Source organism: Onychomys torridus, chromosome 22 (genome assembly GCF_903995425.1).
Source record: "Onychomys torridus chromosome 22, mOncTor1.1, whole genome shotgun sequence".
Classification (NCBI taxonomy): Eukaryota; Metazoa; Chordata; class Mammalia; order Rodentia; family Cricetidae; genus Onychomys; species Onychomys torridus.
In genome coordinates this window covers 42,505,985-42,530,263 of record NC_050464.1, presented here as the reverse complement: position 1 = coordinate 42,530,263, position 24,279 = coordinate 42,505,985, and the positions used below count along the sequence as shown (strand labels likewise).

Sequence of the window (24,279 nt, the reverse complement as noted above, 5' to 3'; positions counted from 1 at the left end):
CAAGGGACCTCGGAGCACCCTAAGAAGGACTGTGCCTGCTGCAGGAACTGCATGGATCAGAGTAGGCTTTACCTCCCATGGAGAGCCCTCTGATCTTCCACCCCACCTTCAATGACGTCCTCAGTGCTGACAGTGGGCTGCAGCACATGTGTAGGCCTGAGGCTACTCGAAGTTCTGGGTGCTCTGACCCACACACCTTTATTCCCTTGTAAGCTCTTCTTTCCAACCAACTTCTGCGACTGCGGAAAGCGGTCTGTGGGATAGCCCTCACCCAGGCAGGGCTCCCAGTACCTGCCTTTGACCTGACCTCAGATCAGCAGTCTCCTGTCACTAGGTGTGGACTTTAGTCCCAGTACTAGGGAGGCAGAGGCAGAAGGAGATGTGAGTTTGAGGATCACAGCGGGAGCCTGCATAGGGAGATGGAACTCACTATGTCTACAAATCTCCCCATCTCAACAACAACAACAAAAAAAAGCCTACTTGCTATTCCCATGAAATATCCCCGTCCTTGATGCAGGAGAGGTAGAGGACACCCAAAAGGTGCACTGCTTAGGGTTTATTGGGCTTTGGGGCATACTGCCTCAGGCAACTCCTAGGATCATCAACCAAGCAGGTTTTTGACGAAGGGCTTCGTGCTAAAAACACCTATTACATTGATTTTAGTAGCCTATACCTTTCCCAGATATAACTGAAGTGCACCCCTGCCAACAAGAGCTTTGCACTGGGGACATCTGTGGAGAAAGGGAGCCTCCACCTGGGGGCCTTTCCTCTCTGTAGTATTTAAGCCAGGGAGGTCTTTACTTGTATGAAGTAGGTCTTTAACACAGCTTCCTCAGAGCCCTCAGGGGGGTCTAGTGAAGAAATCGTGGGGTACTGACTTACCCAGGGAACACAGCTCTGCACGACGCCAGCCTGGGAGGCATTAGACAGGTGAAGGGGGGGCAGGTGCAAGGAGTAGGGTGGGCAGAGTAAGGACTGGGATGGGGTGGGTGCTTGGAAGAAGTGGGAGGAGAAGGGGCAGGCAGAGTCAGGAACAATGTAGACCTAAAAACTGAGAAACTCCAGACACGAAGCTTGGCATGTCGATCCAGGAAGGCCCTGATAGAAACAACCTGCACTGGGATCTTCCACCCTAAAAGCTCCCTTTTCTGCCCTATAAACCCCCAAGCTGCTGTGCCCGGGCACCCATCTCCACTCCCAGAGACTGCTGCTCTCCATGTTCTGACTGAAGGCATCTGCTTCTGTAGAAGTCAGTCTCCTCATTTTTATGTTGCCTTGCTCAATCTAGAGCTAACATTTGGTGCCGAAACCCAGAGGGTTTGGGGGTCCTGCACCCCTTCCTCTGAGTAACCTTTCCTCTTGTCCCTTAGCCATCTCCCTACCTTTTCTGACAGCAATCTCACCCAGGGCTGCTCACCGGCCATACTACCTGGAACCTCTGGGTCTTTGTGGCGTTTGTCTTCATATGCAGTGCAAGCCACATTCTGAGGTTTTATTGGTGTGCCATATAAACTCAGTTTGACTCTTCCTGATCTGCCCACCCTCTCTCATTATCTACTGACCTCTAGAGCAGAGGCCTTTTGCCATTCCCCACACTAGTGCATCCAACATCCACACTTTAAGGTAAAATCCAGGTTGAGTTTACAAGTGTCCTCAACTGACATCTCAGAGGTCCTCTAGCTTCCTGCCTCTGGCTTTGCCTGCCAGGTCACTGTCATTGGGGTCAACTGTTTCCAGTCCTTCTCTGGTTGTAGGTGACCACTTATAGCCAGAAACAAGCTTCAACTTACCTGGCCTACAGTAGGGTACACAATATCCATTCTAGGCACTTTTGGCTTGCCTTAAATCTTTAGACATTAGTAAGCCTGTTGACTGAGTCTGGACCCAGCACAAATTGGATACTACTTTTGGCTTTCAAAGTCTCCCTGACTCAGAAAACTTCGTACGATGGAGGGGCAACAGTCCTGCAAGTCTCTTGCCTCCCTCCATTCCTGCCATTCCCATTATTTCTGCATTTCTGCATATCAGGTTTCTCTGTGTGTAGCCCTGGCTGTCCTCAAATCTCAGAGATCTGCCTGCCTCTACCTCCTGAGTGCTGGGATTGAAAGCATTCACAGCCCATCGAACCTAATTCCCTAAACTCTTTCTCAGATGCTAATCTGACTGATGAGGCCCCTCCCTACCAAACTTTTCTCCCATTCCACCTCTGTGCCACAGGGATGAAGTGTAAAACACAGATCTCTTTTCTTTGACACAAAAGGTCCAATTAAGATCTGGGACATCTACCCTCCTGAGGGACCCCGGTTCAGTTCTGGTCCATAGGATCGTGGAAGGTTTTAAATTATCCCAGGGGTGCCACAATAGAACCTTATCTACTTTGGTGCCAAACAGGAACTGCTGGTACCCTGCCCCTCCCACCCCCCACCCCCCCCATCATGAAACTAGGCTGGTAACATTCCTTAGGGAGATTCAGAAGTTACTCTCCACCTAGCGATAAACATTAAAAAAAACAAAACAAAACAAACAACAAAAAACAAGCTGATTGGGGATTTAGCTCAGTGATAGAGCGCTTGCCTGGCAAGCACAGGCCCTGGGTTTGATCCTCAGCTCAAAAAAAAAAAAAAAAAAAAAGCATCTTTATCTCTTTTTCCTTCTCCTGTCTATTCCGCACTCTGAGGGAGAAATGCTGTGATCTACCTACTATACTACTCTACAGCTATCTACAGACCCTGCTTCCTCAAGCTAAGACTGTGACATTCTTTCCTGTTCATTTTGCTAGTTTAGCCTCTTATGCCACAGTACCATCTCCTCCTGCATCCATCCAAAAGACACTAAAGTGTCTTCTTAAATGAAAGGGTGTAATAATACACATCTGAACCGGGAGATGGTGGATCCCACTGGGACTTGTGCTCTGGTGGGGGAAGGGCTCCCTTTACCATGGAGCTGAGCTTACCTTGAATCACGTGGTTTGCCGCCACCCAGCTGGTGACCTCATTAAGATGGAGGCAACTGTGTGAGTTGGCCACCATCTTTTGCTAATGATATCATAAAGAAGGCAAATGCCATGTGACCTTGTTGCCATCTTGGTTAATGTAACCACATGGCATCAACAAAAATAGCAGCTTCCATAAAACTCCCTGGTACTTCTAAGTCCTCTGGGGATCACTGCAGCCCTTTTATGTTAAATTATAGAGGTAATTGATGAACCAGCCTGCTTCTATCTTGGGCTTCAAAGCCATCTTTAAAAAAAAAAAAAGTCAATGAAATGATCCCTAATGATATTCTGCTGTACTCATAGATGGTTGCCTAGCCCAGTGGTCATCCGAGAGGCTTCACCCAGCAATAGATGGAAACAGATGCAGACCCACAACCAAATATTAGGCAGAGCTTGGAGAATTCTGTGGAAGAGGGGAGAGGAAGGATTGTAGGAGCCAGAGGGGTCAAGGACACCACAAAAACCCCCAGAATCAACTAACCTGGGCTCATAGGAGCTCACAGAGACTGAACCGACAGCCAGGGAGCCTGCATGGGCCCGACCTAGGCACTCTGCACATATGTGACAGCTGTGTAGCTTGTCCTCTTGTGGGACTCCAACAGTGGGAGCAGGGGCTCTCTCTGACTCTTACCTGTCTGCTTTTGGGACCCTTTCCCCTACTGGGTTGCCTCATCCAGCCTTAAAAGAAGAGGAGGTGCCCAGTCCTACTGCAACTTGATATGCCATAGCTGGTTTGATATCCATGGAAGGTCTGCCCTTTTCTGAAGAGAAATGGAGGAGGGATGGGTGGAGGCAGGGAGGTAGGAGAGAGGGACTGGGAGGGGAAACCAGTCAGGATGTAACAACAAAAACAAAATATCAAAGGAAGATACAATAAAAAATAAATTAAGAAAAACTAGGTTCCTTCCTGTTTCTGATCAAATCTGTTTCTCAAAGATTGAGCTATGCCTCATCTATAACCTAACTACAAATGGTTCTGTACTGCCTGTTCCAGGAGACAGCAACCATGTCTTTGTTTCAAAAGGTTATTATGGTCACCTTGTGTTCTGCTCCTGTAACCCTGCCTCTACCTACCCATCCCCCATTTGGAAACCCCTTTCCCCTGAGCTATAAAAATCCTTATCTTGCCCATGTCCAGTGCAGACCTCTAGAACCCACCTTAGGGGGGAGGCAGCCTGTGTATTTAATTAAAAAAGCTTGCTTTAATTGTTTGGGCTGGGTGATAGTGGCCCACTCCCTTAATGCCAGCCAGCATTTGGGAAGCACAGGCAGGTGGATCTCTTGAGTTCAAAGCCAGCCTGGTCTACAGAGCGAGTTCCAGGACAGCCAAGTCTACACAAAGAAACCCTGTCTTGGAAAACCCAAACAAACAAACAAAAAAGAAAACAACCCAGTAACATCAGATGTCTAAGGAGGCATATATATCTATATATAGATATGTGTGTGTATATATGCATATATATTATATATACACACACACACACATTTTAATGTTTTGTCTTTATTTTGACAATGTGGTGGTCTGAATAAGAATGACCCCCATACACTCATATAGGTGTGACTTTGTTGGAGAAATTGTCATTGGGGTGGGCTTTGAGGTTTCAAAATCCCATGCCAGGCCCAGGCTCTCACTCTCTCTTCTCTGCTTTTGGATCAGGATGTAGCTCTCAGCTACTCCTCCAGTGCCATGCTGTCTACCAGTCTGCCATGATGATAATGGACTAGCCCTCTGAAACTGTCAACAAGCCCTCAATTAAATGCTTTCTTTCTTTCTTTCTTTCTCTCTCTCTCTCTCTCTCTCTCTCTCTCTCTCTCTCTCTTAAAGATTTTATTTATTTATTGTATATACATGTATCCTTGCAGGCCAGAAGAGGGCACCAGATCTCATTACAGATGGTTGTGAGCCACCATGTGGGTGCTGGAAATTGAACTCAGAACCTCTGGAAGAACAGCCAGTGTTCTTAACTGCTGTTCTTAATTCCAGCCCCAAATGCTTTCTTGTGTAAGAACTGTGGTCATGGTGTCTCTTCATATCAACAGAACAGTGACTGAGACAGAAGTCGGTACAGGGAATGGGTATTGCTGTGACAGGTGCATCATGCTGTTTGTTGGAGGAATAGGAAAGACTTTGGGATTTTAGATGAAAAAAGTGATTGAATGCTCTAAGTGGGACTTACTGGGCCGTCCTGGTGGGAGCGTGGACGATGGTGCTGAGGGGGACATGAACTGTGACGGTTCAGTTCAGGAAATTTCAGAGGGAAGAATACTCACAAGTATTAACTGTCATGTGGTTATTAGTGATCGCTCTTGTGCAGACTTTATACAAGCCGGACAAAGAGAAATACAAAATCTACAGTTTTACAAGAAAAGGGGCAGATAGGAAATGTGACAGAGTCTGGGGCTCAAGGAGATAAAAGATTTAAAGAAGAGCCTGATGCTAAATGAGATAAAGGTAGTTGTGATCTCACAGAAAGACCCCACCCAGCTAAGTTTCCAATTTGTGAAAAGGAATTAAAGCAGTGAAGGAAACCACTAAAAACAGAAATCTGATGCAGATGTAACTGAACAAGGGAACCACGTTGCAGTTCAAGCCAACAGCAGAACCTGGCAGTTTTGGCCACGTCGTGGTTCTGGCTTTAGAGTCAAGGATACAAGAAAGGGGTTGTAGAATCTCCATGGCTAAGCTGCTGAGGCTAGGCACGAGGCTAGGCACATGTCAGGGGTGTCCCTGCCTGGAGAGCCAGAGAGGCCATTGGATGAAGCTGTGAAGGTGATGCCTGGATTGCATTGGAGACCTCAAGATGTTAGCGATGCTAGCTGTGGGATACCTGACAAGACTGGGTATGGAACCAGCCCAAGAGACAAGTGTGTTGCAGTGAACAAAGCTGGAAGGAGGTGGAGATTTGAAGAGCTTTGACATCAGACATGGAGATGCAGAATCTGGAGTTTGCCCTGCTGGCTTTTGGGCTTGCTTTGGTGCCGTATTTCCTTACTACGCTCCCTCCTTTCCTTTTGGAGTGATAATGTATATTCTCTGCCGCTGTATGTTAGAAGTATGTGATCTGCTTTTTTATTTTGATTTTACAAGGTGTTATAGTTAAGGGATTGCCTTAAGTCGCAGAAGAAACTTTGGACTTTTAAACAGTGTTGAGGCTGTTAGACTATGGAGACTTTGGGAGTTGGACTGAATGCATTTTTTTCATTATGATACGCTACAAGCCTGTGGGGGCCAGGGAATAGAATATGGCGGTTTGAATAAAAACCCACAGGCTCACAGGTGTGGCCTTGTTGGAGGAAGTCTGTCAGTTGGGGGTGAGCTTTGAGGTTTCAAAATCTAGCCCCTCCCACCTTCCACTTGCAGATCAGGATGTAGCTCTCAGCTACTGTTCTAGTACCATGCTTGCTGCCATGATAATGGACTGACCCTCTGAAACTGTAAGCAAGCCCCCATTAAATGCTTTCTAAGAGTTGCCATGGTCATGGTGTCTCTTCACAGCAATAGCACAGTGACTAAGACATGATACATTTACTGGCTTCTAAGAAGAGCCTGAGAGTTTTCCCAGCTATGTTCCTCCAACACTGGCAAACTAACAAAGGTAGCTAACACTTTTGAGATTCATGGAGACCCACAGCTAAATATTGTTAAAGCACAGATCCCAACAGACCCATGGGATAAGTTGCACCCAACAAGGAGCTGCTATGGTAGGCTCTGCTGGGTCTCAAGGCCTGCTATTTCTGACTGGTATCTCCAGGCCTGTTTTCCTCTGAGAGAAAATGTTCCTTCTCCCCCTCCAACACTCTGCTTTTGTTTCTGCCTGAACTAACAATATGTTTACTTGAGATCTCTATGCTGTTTCCCTTTCACAAAGAGGATTATAAAAGACAATCTCAACAAATAATAAAATTCAAAATTTGGATTTATTAAAATGTATCTTACATGTTGTGGGATGTCCTGTATGCTGTGAATATGTTACTATGATTGATTGATAAGTAAAACGCTGATTGGCCAGTAGCCAGGCAGGAAGTATAACGTAGGCGGGACAAGAGAGAGGAGAAGGCTGGGGAGAAGGAGGCTGAGTCAGAAGACGCTGCCAGCCACTGCGAGGAGAAGCATGATGCAAGACACAGGTAAGCCACGAGCCACGTGGCAAGGTCTAGATTTACAGATATGGGTTAATTTAAGATATAAGAACAGATAGCAAGAAGCCTGCCACGGCCATACAGTTTATAAGTAATATAAGTCTCTGTGTTTACTTGGGGGATGCTAGTGGGAGAGATTTGCCCTGACTGCCAGTAGCCCGGGACACAGGAAAACCTCAGCTACACTTACATGTGATTATGAATCCACAGACTCTCTGTCTACATGATTATTATTTGTTTTTTATATCATGTACTTAGTACAAACTGACTTATATGTAAGCACTCATGTAAACTAAAGTTGTCAAACTTGACCCAACTTCATTTTGTTCATAAGACTAAAATGTTAAGAAACAAAATAATGGCTGGGCGGTGGTGGCGCATGCCTTTAATCCCAGCACTTGGGAGGCAGAGGCAGGTGGATCTCTGTGAGTTCGAGGCCAGCCTGGTCTACAGAGTGAGATCCAGAACAGGCACCAAAGCTACACAGAGAAACCCTGTCTCAAAAAAAAAAAAAAGAAAAAGAAAAAAAAATGGTAAAAGACAAAAATATAATTAATCAATGTGATCACATAGGTAAAACAAATAGAGATAGCTAATGACCCTGAGTCTTTCTTTGGGTAATTATGGTAATGTGGGCTGAAATGTGATTTTATTTGTATGTTAATAAATAAAAGTACCTGGGGGTCAGAGCTAATAACAAGCCATAGCACCAGTCTGGCAGTGGCACACGCCCTTAATCCTGATCACATAACAGGCAGATCTCTGTGTGTTCAAGGATACAGATACAAGGTTTAATCTCAATACCAACCATAGAGACCTGGAGGTCTGTATAGACAGGCAGTGACAATGAGGTCATGTGGTTGGGTTTACAGCCAATGAGAAGGCAGAACAGAAAGTCAATAAAGAGACAGACACATGGGAAGTAGGTTTCTTTCTCAGAGGAAGGACGGCAGCAGCAGTGAGTGGTAAGAAGGTGGTTTTAAGTCTCAGCTCTTAGCTACTGCTCTCTGACCTCTGGGGCTTTTAACTCTACATTTGGCTCTGTGTTTCTTATTTAATAAGACCGTTACATCTACAGGTAATTAACATGAATTTTTAAATTTAAAATCTGCTTTTAAGGATAAGACATAGTCAAGATATTATCTCCTTAATCCTTATCTCAATTCTGGTTCTATAACATGGTCCCTACTGAGGATATAAAATAACTAAGAGATGATTACACCTTGCTGGAGAGGTGGCTCAGAGATTAAGAGCACATACTATTCTTTAAGAGGACCAGAGTTTGATTCCTAGCATCCGTATCAGGTGGCGCACAACCACCTATAACTCCAGTTCCAGGGGTATCTAACACCTCAGCCCTCTAAGGGCACCTACACTCACATGTGTATACCTACCCACAGACAAACCCATACACATAATTGAAAATAATAATAATTTAAAAATTAAATGTTTCGGGTTGGGGATTTAGTTCAGTGGTAGAGCGCTTGCCTAGCAAGCACAAGGCCCTGGGTTCAATCCTCAGCTCAAAATAAATAAATGAATGAATGAATGAATAAATAAATAAAAATAAATAAATGTTTCAAGAGATGATTACTCCTACTTCAGGATACATCTTCCTATTAGACAATTACCCTCCCTTTACATAAGAGTAACTTATATCTATGCTTTTAAATACATATTGTATATGAACGGATGTATATAAAAATGAAAACATTTAAAGTATACTTTTGACCACTACATTTTAAAAACCTAACAAATGGCCAGGCAGTGGTAGCCTCCATCTTTAATCCCAGCACTCAGGAAGCAGAGACAGGTGGATATCTGAGTTTGAGGCTAGCCTGGTCTACAGAGCGAGTTCGAGGCCAGCCAGGGCTACACAGAGCAATGATGTCTTGAAAAACAAACAACAACAAAAGAACCCCTAGTATCTATCTCTTAGAATATACGGTTTCTGACCTATCTCCTATATTAAATCACTGCCGTCTTCATTGCTGGCCTAAAATAGTCATAGGGAGACTTTTTTTTTTTTTTAATTTTATACATCAGCCAGGGGTTCCCCTGTCCTCCCCCCTCCCGCCCGCACCCCTACCTTCCCCCTAGCCCCCCCCTCCATTCCTATGTCCTCCAGGACCAAGACTCCCCTGGGGATTCATTTAAACCTGGTGGATTCAGTACAGGCAGGTCCAGTCCCCTCCTTCCAGGCTGAGCATGTGTCCCTGTGTAAGCCCCAGGTTCCAAACAGCCAGCTCATGCACTAAGGACTTTTTTTTTTTTTTTTCTAAGACAGGGTTTCTCTGTATAGTTTTGGTGGCTGTCCTGGATCTCACTTGTAGACCAGGCTGGTCTCGAACTCACAGAGATCCACCTTGCTCTGTCTCCCAAGTGCTGGGAGTAAAGGTGTGCACAGCCGCCACCACCTGGTCCATAATGGGACTTCTTAAGTGTCAATACTCCTTTCACAGAAAGGAGAGAAACAGGCCATGTGTGGTGGTTCAAATGAGAATGGCCCCATATATCCAAATACATTCAAATGCTTGATTCCCCAGCTGGTGGACTATCTGGGAAGGACCAGGAGGTGTGGCCCTGTTGGAGGAGGTGTGCCACTGGGAGTGTGCTTGGGGCTTCAAAGCCCACACCAGGCCCAGTCTTGGACTCTCTCTCACTTCCTGCTACTTGCGGATCAGATGTAGTTCTCAGCTGCTGCTCCAGCACCAGGCCTGCCTACAGCCATGCTCGCTGCCATGATGATAATGGACTCATCCTCTGAAACTGTAAGCCAGCCCCAAGTAAATCCTTTCTTTTAAAGTTGCCTTGGTCAAGGTGTCTCTTCACTAAGACACTGTGCCAGCCAGTTTTACGTAGGCAGAGGATCCATCTATGTGCCTGTGCCTGTAAAAGAGCCCTCACACATGCTGAGTAAAGACTTTTCAGCGTGACTGCTTCTGAGTCACCCACACTCCCATCAGCAAGCCCTTACCAATTCTCTGTAAGTAACCTCAAAAAACTCACTGGTTACCCCAGGGTGAACGTTAATGGAATTGAACTTTAGTGTGTTATTAGGAACTTATAAGGAAGAGACAGACATTAGTTTCCCTCCCTCCCCAGCGGGGTCTCATAACACATAGGGAATTCATTTGTTAATGCCATTATGTCTCATGGTATTAGAAGGATATAAAGATGAAAATGTTTTATTATTATATATATAAAAGCTAAGATGGCTGGATGTCTCCAGAATGGAAAAGAAAACTAGAAAGTTTTTGCAAGTTATGAAGGTCTCAGTGTGGTATTTAAGGTATACAAAGGATGAGATTTACAGATAAAATATATGACATTAACATTTCTAAGGTTAAAGATCAACAATTACAAGGACTAATTAAAATGTATGTCTAATCAAAGTTTATTGAAAATGTCTGACTTTTAAAAATATTATATAGTAGTTAAAAGTGCCAGATTGATATATGTGATCTGGGTATTCAATAACCATATTTGGGCTGGGTGGTGGTGGTGGTGGTGGCGGCGGCGGCGGCGGCGGCGGCAGCGGTGGTGGCGCACGCCTGCAATCCCAGCACTCAAGAGGCAGAAGCAGACAGATCTCTGTGAGTTTAAGGCCAGCCTGGTCTACAAGGCCAGTTCCAAGACAGCCAGAGCTGCTACACAGAGAAACCCTGTCTCAAAAAACCAAAAAAAAAAAAAAAAGGAGAATATTCTCCCCTGGAATTTCAAGGATATCTAGGTCCTGGGGTACTGGGGTATTGTGGAACATCCTTTGAAATGTTCTGTAACCACGGGGAGTCACCTGCTTTCTTGTTCAGAGAAACCATGGAGACCCCATCTAGTATATTCTAACCAGTGTCCAGTCTACAAAGAGGAAGATCAACACAGAAGAAAACTTTCCTCCTTACTTCCAAGTAAAACAATGGCCAAGAAAGGCCTTTGACATAAACGGACTAATTGCCAGAGACTAGAGGAGGCAAGAGGTTCCTTCTGCACCCAGACAACCCCTTAGGACTGGATCCTCAATTAGCCCTGACAGTACAAAAACAAAGATTAGGGGCTGGAGAGATGGCTCAGAGGTTAAGAACACTGACTGCTCTTCCAGAGGTCGCAAGTTCAATTCCCAGCAACGACATGGTGACTCACAACCATTTATAATGGGATCTGATGTCCTCTTCTGGCATTCAGGCATATATGCAGACAGAGCACTCATACATTAAAAAAATAATAATTAAATTCAATTTAAAAAATAATAATTTTGAGGTTGGGGATTTAGCTCAGTCAGGCGCAAGGCCCTGGGTTTGGTCCTCAGCTCAAAAACAAAACAAAACAAAAATAAAATAATAATTTTGGCTACTGACATGGTGTTAAACATCCAGCAGGAAAATGTGGCCAGACTTAAAATGATCAGCGTGTTTAAAAGTTTAAGGGATTGCAGTTCTCAGAGATCACACTTAAACACGTGAAACACTAACAGTTCTCCTCCTGATAGAGATACTACCCTGACATAGGATAAGGCCTCTCTTGGCTTACTTCAGCACAGCAGTGTCTATCTACAGCTGAGACAAACAGGCCTATCATCTTAAATCCTGAAGTCAAATATAAAATTTGTATTTACCAACTATGGAACACTATCTCTTCTTACAGCTGAGATGTGTCTTTCTGTACCCTACCCACCCTGAATTAAGGAGGCTACCAGGTACTCTGTCATCAAATTTATAGGCTTGGAAAATTATTCAGGATACTCAAGTGGTATCCTTGGGACATTGGTAGACAACCTTATTAAAAAAAAAAAAAAAAAAAAGGACCCAGTAAGATTCAACATCTCTTTTAAATTGTCAGATGCTGACTTTGACTAACATCTCTTACAAACCTTCCAAGTGCTTGTTCTTTATGCAGGAGTCTGATGCAATAAACAGCTGATTACAGTTATCCTTCTACAGGGCTCTGGTACATGGTTCATACAGTTGTACAATTACATTTCACCTTACCAAACAAAACTTACATTAAAAAACTTTCCTCATTAACTTTGTCTCTCTCTCTTTCTGTTTTGTTTGTTTGTTTGTTTGTTTTGCTTTTTGTCTTTCAAGACAGGGTTTCTCTGTGTAACAACCCTGGCTGTCCTGGAACTCTCTATAGACCAGGCTGGCCTCAAACTCACAGAGATCTGCCTGCCTCTGCCTCCCAAGTGCTGGGAGGCATGCATCACCACCGCCTGGCTAACTTTGTCTCTTAATGTTTCCCACAGGTTGTAAAAAGGAGATCCAATGGGTGATTATGCTGGCCAGTGACAAATGTCTGAAGTTGCCCACCAAACCTGTGGCCTTACATCTTGTAATTGACTAGTGACAAAAATCATCAGTCTCGCTAATGCCTCTGACAAAGCCGCCAAGGGTCCTTGAGATGGTTTTCTTGCCTGTTCACTTCCTCTAATAAGGGCAAAACTGCTCAACTATTTAACTACACCTTCAATAAGAACTAAATAGTACTAGCAGCCTCACTTTTTTATGTTACAGATGCTACCTCACTCATGTGCCACAGTCCAAGGTTGCACGCTGTCACCAAGTGGCTGTCTTATATCCTGGACCTTTACCACCTGCTGAGTTTTATGTGGCTTAGACTGACCCTTCTCTGAGGCACTCTTAACTGCTGTCTTTTACACTGCCCCCTTTGCCAACTACAAGGCAGTCAGGTGGTCTGTGTACCAACCCCAGCAGCAGTCAGATGACCTCTAAAAGGGACTGATGGATCATCTGACTCATCCTTGCCATTCTGGGCATTTTTTTCTTTTAGAGCTCAGAGCTTCAATAGTTGGACTGCATTAACTTCTGTCTGGCCAACTCTCATGAAACCTTAAAGAAATTTCAGATCAGCTTAATATCCTTCAGGACCAACTTGTTTCTTTGGCTGCCAAAATTTAAGAGGATATGTTGCCCATCACCCACCCCACCACCCCATATTTGTTCTTGGGGTCTGGAGTGAAGGGTAAATGGACCTAAAAGCCTTAGGAGAGCTGAGAAGCTCTGGACAGGTAAGCTGAGAACATCTGCTGGCAGTATGGAGCTGGGAGCTTCTGACAAGGTCCATATACCAACCTTTGTTGGCATTTACAACTTTAAGAATGAAAGAAAATCGATCTGCAGAAGGAATCTTCTACCCCAAAAGTTCCCCTTTCTGCCTGTGTGCACTGTCTCCACTCTCATGGAGACTTAAGGACAGTCTGCGTCTATGGAGGTCAGTCTCCTTTATTTTCATGTCATTTCTTTGATCAAACATGATCTAACAGACTAGATAGGTAAGAAACCAAACCAGGTAGGGAGGTCTCAGGGCCAGATGAACTCACCGCTCATGCTCTTCCTGGCCCTTGTCAGGCTCTCGGTCGTGGTTGGTCAGGGCTGAGAAGCGCTCTGTATCCATTGGCTTGGGCCATGGGGGCGGGGTAGGAAAGGAAGGTGGTGCCCGGTGCAGCCGGTTCCAGGCGTCATGGGGGCTGGGCAGGCCAAGCAAAGCTGTGCCCTCCTTGGGAGCAAAGATGCTGCTCCCTGGTGCTGTAGTGGGAGATGAGGACAGAGGGCCAGGAGTGTGAGCTGGACAAGATGCCCCTCAACACTGCGCATTGCCCAACCCTAACAGGCTGTGAGAAGCCTTAACCTAGAGGGAGGTCAGTGTGCAAGACAGGAGGGTAAGGGGTAGTGGAATGGATGTGGCCAGTCACTCACTCAGTGCATGGCTGCCCAGACCTCCAAAAGCGTGGCTGCCCAGGCTCCCCAGGCCTCCAAAGGTGCTGGATCTGCTGAAGGGGTCTGCAGGGGGTGAGGGGAAGGCAACAAAGGGGTCAGGAATCTGCAAGGCCTCCACTCTGCCCCAGACTGAAAGGATGGCCCGGGAGGAGCTTCTTAGTCTGGGCAGGTGCCACCCATATTGATCAGAGAGGTTGTGGGACCGCCTTCCCACCTATTCACATCCCTCCTTGAGGTCTGTGGAAGATGCACTTGGGCTTCTCAGTCACCTACCTGTCAAATGACCAGTGGGCAGGAAGCTGCCATGATGAGCTGAGGGTCCAAACGGGTTGGTGGTTGGATGAGCGGCACCTAGGTGGAGGGCAGCCAGGTTGTCAAGAGGCCCCAGACCTGGGACCGCCTGCCACTAGTGGTGGGTCACAGGTGGGGCCAGTTTACTTTGGGAGCCTCTGTATCCCATCCTCTCAGCTCTATCACCTTACAGGTGTGTGGTTAGATCATGAGGTTGGAATTTAGACTGCTCTCCAGATCTGGGGCCGCCAAGGTGGGCAGGGGCAGTGGTACTGACTGTAGTAGAGCATCCGCAGAGAAAGAAGCCAAGATGTGGATAAAAATGGAGAGTGAGGGCCCAAGTAAGTGAACCACAATGGACTGATTCCCAAGGTAGCTACCCCAGGGTTTAAAATGAAGCTCAAAATGATCCTGGCTTAACCCAAGGGAGGCAGGTGGTCTTGGGTCCATAGTCTTGGGTACAACCTCTATTTTCTAGCTAAATGGAATTTTAAAATGAGTAATGGTTAAGAAACAAAACACCCATGAATGCTTCTATAACTCTTAAATACCTTGCAGATGGGTTAGAAGATAATATCAGAAAGGAATGAATTTCCTTTCCTATATAGTTTCAACTCAATCCCAGTAAAAAAAATATCAAATGTCTAGTGGACACTAGGCAGGTTTAAGAATGGAGAACTTAGCTGGGCGTTAGTGGCGCACGCCTTTAATCCCAGAACTCAGAAGGCAGAGGCAGGTGGATCTCTGTGAGTTTGAGGCCAGCCTGGTCTACAAAGCAGATGCCAAGACTGTCACACAGAAAAACCCTGTCTCAAAACCTCACAAAAACAAACAAACAAATAAATAAAAAGAAAAGGACTTGGGTAGCCAGTGCTCTGAGGTGACAGACCCAAGACCTGCTTGTGGAAGAAGAGGGACCCTGCAGAGGGAAAGGCAGACAGCGTTCACATGTGTCTATGTGCGCATGTGTGCACACACATTCTCAGAGAGGCCTGAGATGGATGCTGGCCCTCAACCTGTCTACCAATATCTGGGTTCAGATTTTGTGTTTGAGAAGTTCCTTTTATGCCCATAACTGAAATGTAGCACACATTGTGTCTAGACTTTATCATGCTGAGTCTTTTTCTTTCTGGAGACCTGGGGTTTGAATATATGTCAGGAAGGTGTCCCCAATAAACCCTGGGCATCGAGTCTTATTGCAAAGGGTTGCCAGGGCTGAAAGCACATATCTCTACACTGCCGTGCACTTAGGGAAGGCTGGGACACAGGCTGTTGGGAATAGTTCCCTGCATGTGGAGACAAACAAGATAATGTCCTGAGTGTGTTGAGCTTAGAGAAGATAGGGCCCCAATGATGAGGGATGCCAAGATGAGGAGGGACCAGGTCACCAAACATCCAGTAATGTGGGGTAGAGGCCCAGGTGATACACACTGGTTAGGGCCTCTATGAACTTGCACCAGGGTCCCAGGGTACATGGGCTGGCTTTGGGAAGTTTGGGGACTTGGGCCTGGGACCAGCAGCAGATATAAAGAACACTGAGCAAGGGCCCTGGAGAGTTCTCTTACTCCCAACACAGGATAAGATGGATGTTTTGGTCCCACTCAGACTCCTGATCCCAGCTACCCTTGGTCTCACCTGTGCTGGAGAAGAGGGGCCGGGCCAGGTCCTGTGGGTAGTGGAACCCAGAGAACATGCCTGGGGCAGGGGGCCGGCTGAACAGGTCCAGCTTTGTGCCAACCTCCAGCTTGTGGGGGTCCAGCTGCATCTGCAGGGGGACAGAGTGTGTGCCAGGGCTGTGTGCAGGGGCTTGGCCATTGCTCCAGGTAAAGCCTCAACTGGTGGCCTGGACTATACAAGGACTTCACTGGAGGCGCCTCCTGAGGAACTGTTCATGTTCTGGCAGCCCCAGGTAAGTGGAAGGAAAGGCAGATTTAGTGGGTTTCATCTGGGACAGAAAAACCAAAACCTTACTATAGTATAGTATGCAATGCATGGAGTCACAATGACATGAGTCACAATGACATGCTCCACTTGTGTATCATGGCTTTCAATCCGTGTCCTCTTTATATAGCATATCTGCATGTACCATTTCACAGAAAACATCTTCATTTAGTCACAGAATTCGGTTAGAAAAGCATATCCACAGACCTAAGTGGTTCTAAATATGCTTGTTTTCCAAACAGGAATCTACAGCAGTAAGATGACTTAGCAGGTAAAGGTTCCTGCCACCAAGCCTGAGGACCTGAGTTCAAACCTTAGGACCCGCATGGTAGAAAGAGAGATCCAACTCCTGCAAATTGTCCTCTGACCTCCACATGCATGCCATGGCACTCATGTATTGCATGTGCAGATGCGCGCGCACGCACACACACCTCCAAACCATGACTCTATTAAAATTATATAGATCTGAGGTGCCTATCCTCCTTTGTGCTGGCTATCCCTTGAGGGCTCTGGGGCCAGAGGCTGCACTGAGTGTGGCTCTGAAGACCATAAGAACAAGGTCACTGTCCTACCCTGGCCTGTATGACCTGTCCTGTCACACCTTGCTGTGGCCAGCATTTGGGGCTCACGTTTCTCCCACTTTCTAAAGTACGTTACTGAGCGTGTGTGAGGGTGGTGTTTGCACATCACCATGTGGAGTGCTCTGTGCTAGGTGGGGACAAGCACAAGGTGTGTAGACCTTATGTCTATAGCTGCCAATCCAACCAGGGTCACAAATTAATCTTAGCTGAGTGAGAACAAAGCCCTTATTCCCAGGTATCACCAGGGATCACTCAGGAATCACTGTGGGCACACTCTAAATTTTACCACACCTGTCCTGGAAATCCACACTGCAAGCACCTATCCACCTCCACCTAAGCATGTGCACTGGAATATAAACAGCACTCTCTTGTGAGTCCCTTCCTGTTGACTTCTTTAAGGTCTTTTAGGAGATAATGATTTTTACAACTGCACACAAAGGTCCAGTGTATCATGGGTAACATCTGTATTGCAGGCTACTGTCCTGATTGTAAAGACCCTCTCCTACTCCCAGCCCCACCTATTACCTGCCCATCAGACACCTGTGCACATGCATGTGGGCCTCATCCCTGGTCTTTACATTGTCTTCCCAACCCAGGTTCCTCCCTGGCAATGCCTTGAGTCCTCCTCATTGCAACCTTATCACACACCCTAGAGTCCTCCCAAATGGCCCCACCAGGGAGGCCCCAGCAGTGCACCCGCCTGGCCCGGCCTCACCTTCATCTTCTGCTGCTGGTGGTAGATCTGCCAGGCGATCTGCACGTGTACCGCACACCACTTCCCTGGTTTCTGTGGCAGGACCGGGATGTGCTCAGAGAGCCCAGCACCTCTTCCCGGGCCTCATCTTCCCCAGATTCCTACCATCAGGACCACCCCAAGGCCACCCAGGAGAGAGCAGGAGTCCTCCCAGCCACAGCCCTGGGTGTGCTTCCAACTCGTCTTCCCAGCATGCACTCACTCACCCTGACTGCTGTCCGGTATGGATCAGACACCTGTGATGAACAGGAGAGCTGGGTCATGTCCAGGCTCTTTGGGAGCACAGGCTCAGGGTTGGGAGAGACAGCATCTGAGTGTATGCTGCCAACTACATGGGTGAATGCCAACACCTACCCCAGGGGCTTTCTGCAGGAAAGTGTGAACCGCACTGGCCCGGCCTGTTATCTCGATTGAGTTTGAAGTCTGAAGGCGCAGGGGGAGAGGGAGAAAGAGCATGAGCAACCCACATGCTGAAGACGAAGGATGCAGGAGGCCTCTTGGGAGTCCCAAGTTCTGGGATGGACCATGCTTTGGCCTGCTGGTGGGACCCTGCACACTGTCACCTCAGTCTCATCATAGGACCACCTCTCCTTTAGTCAAAAGGGTTTGCCAGGCAGAGAGACTGGCTTACGACACCATTGGGAATAATGACTGCCTCACTGTGAGATGTGGCACCTACACACCATGGATCAGACAGTACTTAGGGGAGGCAGCAACTGGGTCCTTAACCTGGAGACTTGGGGAGCTGCTGCATGACACAGGTGGGCTTAAGTGAGATGGGGCCCACATGCCCTGTTTGGAGGGAGAGGCCATGGAACCTCTCTGCTCAGCTCCCGGCTCTTCCGCTCCTTCCCTCCTGGGGAAGATGGGTTTGGATGCCTTGTCATGTGGGCAACTCCAGCACCGCTCGCGTGCAGGCTGACTGCTCATTAATCTAAGGCCAGGTTGCAGTAAAAACTGGAGCTATTCTGTAGCCCTGCCCCATGCCCTGGACCCACCCACCTGCCAGTCACCTCCCTGCCAGGAGCAGCTGTACCTTGGGCTGAAAAGCGCCCTGCAGGGACCCAAAGGGGCCAGGGTGCGCAAGCAGGGTGGGCAGCCCAGGGCCTGTGGGAGGGAAGGGTGGGAAGAGCTGCAAGAGAGAGACAGAGTTCTGGGCTGTGGGCCCCATGGTGGAGGGCCCCTGAGCACTGCTTCTCCCTCCCTCAGCATCCAGAAGGGAGCACAGGAAAACCTGTAGCTTCCCCACACCCCAAGCAGACAGCATCTGGACTTGAGCATAGGGACTCACGTTGGAATGTCTGAAGTAGGGGCTGTCCAGCTTGGGTGAGAACTTGTCAAACTGTAAGGGAAGAAAGCACAGGTGAGACTTCCGGTACAGGCCTGGTGCCCTCCATTGGCCCAGAATCCACCCACAGTTGGCCTGGTGTCAGCAGGCTCCTTGAGCACTGGCCTCGGGCCCTCTGGGGCCCAGGCTCCTGGTTCCGAGTTTGTGTGTGTCCAGCTGAGGCTCTAGGTGGAGAAGGAGGCATGAAGCCCGGGCTGCGGAGGTAAGGTGGGGAAGCTGTGAACAACCCAGGCTGCTGACAACGAGGAAATGTCTGCACTCAACGCGGTGGAAATGGACTAAGGGACACACAGGGGGCTGCAACACACTGGTCCTTGCAGCCCAGGCCCGTCTAGGCTCCAGACCTAGAGTCAGGCCTAAGACCCAGCACGGCAGTGGGGTCTACACATACACAGGCAGGAGACACCAGGGCTGCCTGCTCAGGGCCTATGTGCGTGAGAGTGAGTGTACGTCTGTGTGTGCAGCTGCCTGTCCACCCAGCCCGCCCCGCCAGCAGCCAGCACTCGGGCCTACGCACCGGCGAGGGTGCGGTGGGCGGCATGAGCGGCGTCGGGGGCAGCCCCGCGAAGGGAGCAAATGTGTGTTGGTGCTGGTGTGTGTGCTGGTGTGTGTGCTGGTGTGTGTGCTGGTGCGTGTGCTGGTGGAACTCGGCCCGCAGCAGAGCCCCCGGGCCCAGGGAGGCGCCAGGCCGCTCGGCGTTCTGCACCAGAAACCGCGTGTTCAGCTCTTGCCTGAGCAGTTCGTGATCTACAAGAGAAAAAGAGAGAGAGACGGAGAGGCACGTCGGCCGTGGGCTCCCAGCGGGGCGAGGCGGATAGTCACCTGGCACTCCCGGGGTCGGCAGGCCAAGCCGTGGTGGCCGCTCACTACGTGCGGGCCCAGGGGTGGAGGTAAGAGAGGAGCCTGTGACCAAGTACCAATCAGAATCCCCGAATGAGGCTGGCAATACATGATTGGCTGGTTGAATGAGATCAACAGGCTGGCATCTAGAGGCAAGGAGAGAAGTTGGTGAGCCCTGTCCCAAGTGTCAGGGCTGGGATACCTGCCCTCAGGCAGAGTTCCTGTCCCCTGCAGGATGGCTGGCTGACTCCATTCGGAAAACCTCCAGAGATTAAAAAATTAGTGCAAGTTCCAGCCAGAGGTAAAGGTAGGCACTTGTGCCCCACTCGGGGTCTTCTGGAGGCGGGGAGCAGCAAAGGCATGGTAGGGGCTCCCTGCACATGACCAGTGAGTCCTCTAAGACCCAACCCCCGGGAAATGGTCAGCCCACGAACCTCCTGAGATCTTCACCTCTTCCATCTTGCCCCAGGGCCCCATCAAGGTTAAGCATGCACCCCTGGGCGTAATACCTACCGGCAGGGTGTCCTGGGATGACCAGGCTGCTGGCAGGCAATGCTGGGGGCGGGGGCAGTGTTGGGGGGGCAGCGAACATTGCCGCGGCGTGGTGCTGGTGCTGCGCCTGGGACCTGAGCGCCAGGTGTGAGGTAGACAGGTGGGGGCCAGGGCCGTGTGGCGACAGTGTCACGTGCTTCGCCAGGCCCAGAGGGGTGCCACTGACCGTGCTGCTGCTCCTGCTGTGGGATACAGGACTCAGTGGCATCCTTTTTCTCAAAGCCTGGATGTCCCGTAGCCACACCCCCTTTCCAGGGCCAGCGGTGCCTCCCTCAGTCCTGAGGTGGGTAGAAGTCACAGCCCCACCCCAGGACAGTCTCACCCACTCCCCACCTGAGGCTGTGCAGGTGCAGGCTGTTGGGTGCCACCTGGCCAGAGCCAGGGCCCACAAAGGCGCCCAAGGACAGAGGCACGTGTGTTGGGAGTGAGCCGCGATGCTGCGGGGTGAGCTGTGGCTGCGGGACGTGGTGAGGTACTATGGGGGCTTCCCTCTTCACCAGGGGGCTGGCCCGAGCTCCTGGCGGAGGTCCTGAGGGCGCCGGTGCTGTGGCAGGCAGGAAAGACTCGGTGCTGAGCTCACGGCTGCGCTCCAGGCCTGACACCTTGGGCACTGCCCCCGCCTTGGCCTCTGACTTCTCACCTCTTCCAGAGCCTGCAGAGAAAGGGTAGGTGTGCTGTTAGACCTGGTCTTATGTGCCCAAGCACCACCTGCCACTAACCAGAATGTCCAGACCCTGCCACAGCTCTTGGAGTCCTGTGATGACCCCTGTATTTGATGGGTAACCATGAACAGAGATAAGTCATGTTCATTACCTGAGGTCACATAGGTGAGCTCATCTGTGTGGCGGCCTCCTCCCAGGTGCCCAGCCCCAGGTCCTTCTAGGCCCCAAAGTAAGGCCATGGTATAAGGCTATAGTAACCCCATTTTTAAAGTTGCTGTGAGGTTTCTTTTTCTTCCTTATCTTTATTTTATGTGAGTTTGGCTGCATGTATACCTGTACACCACCAGATCACCTGGAACTAGTGCTACAGATGGTTAGGAGCCACCATATGGGTGTTAAGAATTGAACCTAGTCCCTTGGAAGAGCAATCAGTGCTCTCAGTCTCTCTAGCCCGCCCCCCTTTTAAAATAAGTATTTTTTAAAAGAATTATGTGCTTTTAAGGTATGTCTTTGTATGAACATATGTGAGTGCAGGTGTCTGAGGGAGAGAAGAGGTAGTGGATCCCTCAGAGCTGGAGTTACAGGCATTGGTTAACTGCCTGATGTGGGTGTTGGAACCCAGACTCCAGTCCTGACAGAGCAGTATAATTTCTTAACCACTGAACCATTTCTCCAGCCCCTTGTCCCTCTCTCTCTTTCTTGAGACAGGGTCTCTCTCTATAGTCCTGGAGCTTGCTCTGTAGACCAGGCTGGCCTCAACACAAGATATCTCCCGCACCTGTCTCCCAAGTGCTAGAACTAATGGCATTTGCTACTCTGTCCAACTCCCTTGTTTTTCTTTAGATATTTTTCTTCACTTTTTATGCATAAGCTTGTGTGCGCACATGCCGTGGTACACATATGGGGCTCAGGACAACTTGTGGGGGTCAGTTCTCCTCTGTCACATGGATTCAGGTCTTCAGGCGTGGCAGCACCAACCACTGAGCCCTGTCACTAGCTCTTGCTTTGGGGGTTGGGAGCTAAGTCTTGAACATGCTAAGCAAGTACTCTACCACTGACTGAGCTATCTTTAGCCCTCACTGACTTTTTATTTTGAGACAGGGTTGCTTTAAGCCACCCATATGGGCGTGAACTCACTCTGTAGCCCACAATGGGCCTCCAATTTTAATCCTCCAACCTCAGCCTCCCAAGTAGCTGGGAAGAGAGGCCTGTGCCATGAGGCACAGCTCTCATGACCCCATTTGTAGGTAAGATTAAGGTTCTACAAGGACTTGCGCCAGGGTGGACACTTGTCCACCTGACTTGACTACTTACTCCCTTGCTGCAGCATGCACTAACATGCATGCATGCATGCAGCCACATATGCATGCACTGATGCCCACCTCTTCCTGATGCCTGGAGTGGTCAGTAGAAGCTGTCCCTCACATTAAGGCTGCTCTCTTTGCCCCACTGCTTCTTGACCACCACCTCTACCCAATGAGATAAACAGACCCTCCCAAGGCTCCTACTGCTCTTGAGTCTCTACAACCTGAGACCCAGGAGCTGGGCTGGGGATGCACTCACCTTTGTCAGGTGCCGGGGCAAAGAGCTTCTCAGAGCCTACAGATGCCTGAGGAGAGAGAAGAGGCTAACAGGCTGGAGCTGAGGGTGACTACTACCCATCACCCAGCAGAACCCAATCTCTGGTGTACCACACACTTCTGAGGAAGACACAGTCCTGGACTTGGCAGTGTGCACACTTGTTTACAATGTCCATAAGGCTCCTCTCTACTTAGAGCAATGGGCTTCCTCATAATGGGGCACGCATGGTGACCTTGTGGTGGAATGAGCTGAGAATGCCACCAGACTGGCAGGTAGCTCATCTCTGTGCTCAGGGCTCTGCTGGGTCTTGGGCACAGGCTGAAGGCATAGAAGGGAGAAGAGTCCTTACTGCATACCCCTCCAGTCCAGCCCAGGACACAGTGCCACTGCTTAGAGAGGGTAAAGGAACCACCATGCACAGATGTGCAACCCTGTGACATTTGGCTTGACCTTGTCATCTACAAATGTGCCAGGCTACATTCATAGCTATCTTGGGGTACTGTAGGTCAGTTGGTCCTGTGACGTACCAGGTGGGAGATGTGCCCATTCACTCGCTGAGGTACAACAGCATTCTCAATGTCTAGAACTGGTCAAGTTAGGGCTCGTGTAGCCCAAGCGTGTGACCACTCTGAGGGGTCTGCTGTTCTCTCTTTTCCATTTCTCCTAGAGAAATGTGTATGTTGAACGGAGCAGGCATTCAGAACTGTGTGAGTAGTTAGGATGAGAATGTAGCCATGGAAAATGAACGGAGGGCCCATACTCTGAAGGACTTTGCGGTTTGAGGACACGTGGTAAAAGTGACCCTGAATAGGTCTTTCTGTCTTCTTAGATCACTTCCTGAATATGTCCTCAAAAAATTACGCCGAAACTCTTAATGTGATAATATAAACAGGCAAGTTGATCTGTGGGCAGTGAAGAAATGTATGACGCTCTGGTGAAATGGTGTGCCCTTATGATGGGAGCCCTGGAGGACCCCGACAGGACGCTGGGTGTGCTCTATGACCTGGAAGCATCACACACTAGATACCAGATTAGCCTGTGCCCTTCTGGCTATAGACTGCCAGGCTCAGCAGTGAGCTGCAAGCTTCTGCCATCTATAAACTTCTGTGCTACGTCACACACATGGAGTGGGTGGTCGTGGGAGAACCTCCATGGAGTGGTACTTTCCCCACATCCAAGCATAGGACCTTTCATCAACAAAAACGAAGCCTTGGGTTTCTAGTTTTCACCTGAAACCCCAAGCTTGTCTCTGGCTCTCCCTGTTCTGCACCTGCATGCAAATGCTGTCACGCTGCACGGGATTTGTAAAGACCACTGTTCCTAGTGTGGTGTGCCTCTTGAATAGACCAGACACTGCTTCAAAAAGGGAGCAATGAGTTGTCATGCATCTGCCACAGACATACATACGCAAGGTGCCTGTGTATGGGCACTGGCACTGTACATGTATTTTATATGCATGGGCACTGTACAGGTATATGCACATGCCTAGATATCAGTTCATGTATATGCATGAATTTTGGGTGCCTGTACTGTACAGGCATAAGGCTGATCATATGTAAGCAAGTATATGGGTAGACACATTACTGTACATGTTTAAATATACTGGCACAACGAGTGTATGTGTATGTGATTGTGCCAGAAAGGCCTTAAGAAGGTTTGGAGGAAGTGTGGCCACTGGAGATTGGTGGAGTTTGGTGGATCTGGGGCCATGAACCAGGCTCAAACTCTCCTATTTTATGACTTTACAAAGAAGGAACTCAGTTATCACTGAAAGTGATGGTGCATAGCTTCTGCAGAGAAAGAGGACAGGTTTGCCCCAAGGGAGTTCATGGGAGAGACAGCTCAGGAGAGAGGACTCAA

At 48.6% G+C, this 24,279-nt stretch overlaps 1 protein-coding gene across 11 annotated transcripts in view; it reads right to left on the bottom strand.

The window, feature by feature from the left end:
* Fbrsl1 (fibrosin like 1) overlaps positions 1 to 24,279 on the bottom strand; it is a 92,122-nt gene that overhangs the window by 2,835 nt on the left and 65,008 nt on the right. For 3 of the 11 annotated variants that reach the window (XM_036172535.1, XM_036172537.1, XM_036172544.1), the window contains 14 exons: positions 22,402 to 22,447; positions 20,510 to 20,828; positions 20,138 to 20,358; positions 19,702 to 19,770; positions 19,302 to 19,531; positions 18,728 to 18,778; positions 18,473 to 18,568; positions 17,791 to 17,859; positions 17,643 to 17,672; positions 17,398 to 17,469; positions 15,796 to 15,925; positions 14,143 to 14,220; positions 13,849 to 13,932; positions 13,473 to 13,677 (listed from right to left, as the gene is read on the bottom strand). In XM_036172535.1, the coding sequence (XP_036028428.1) occupies positions 13,473 to 13,677; positions 13,849 to 13,932; positions 14,143 to 14,220; positions 15,796 to 15,925; positions 17,398 to 17,469; positions 17,643 to 17,672; positions 17,791 to 17,859; positions 18,473 to 18,568; positions 18,728 to 18,778; positions 19,302 to 19,531; positions 19,702 to 19,770; positions 20,138 to 20,358; positions 20,510 to 20,828; positions 22,402 to 22,447 (1,700 nt within the window). Of the gene's footprint in view, positions 1 to 13,472; positions 13,678 to 13,848; positions 13,933 to 14,142; positions 14,221 to 15,795; positions 15,926 to 17,397; positions 17,470 to 17,642; positions 17,673 to 17,790; positions 17,860 to 18,472; positions 18,569 to 18,727; positions 18,779 to 19,301; positions 19,532 to 19,606; positions 19,771 to 20,137; positions 20,359 to 20,509; positions 20,829 to 22,401; positions 22,448 to 24,279 lie in introns of all 11 variants that reach the window. The other 8 variants (XM_036172541.1, XM_036172536.1, XM_036172540.1 and 5 more) reach the window with 8 other exon arrangements.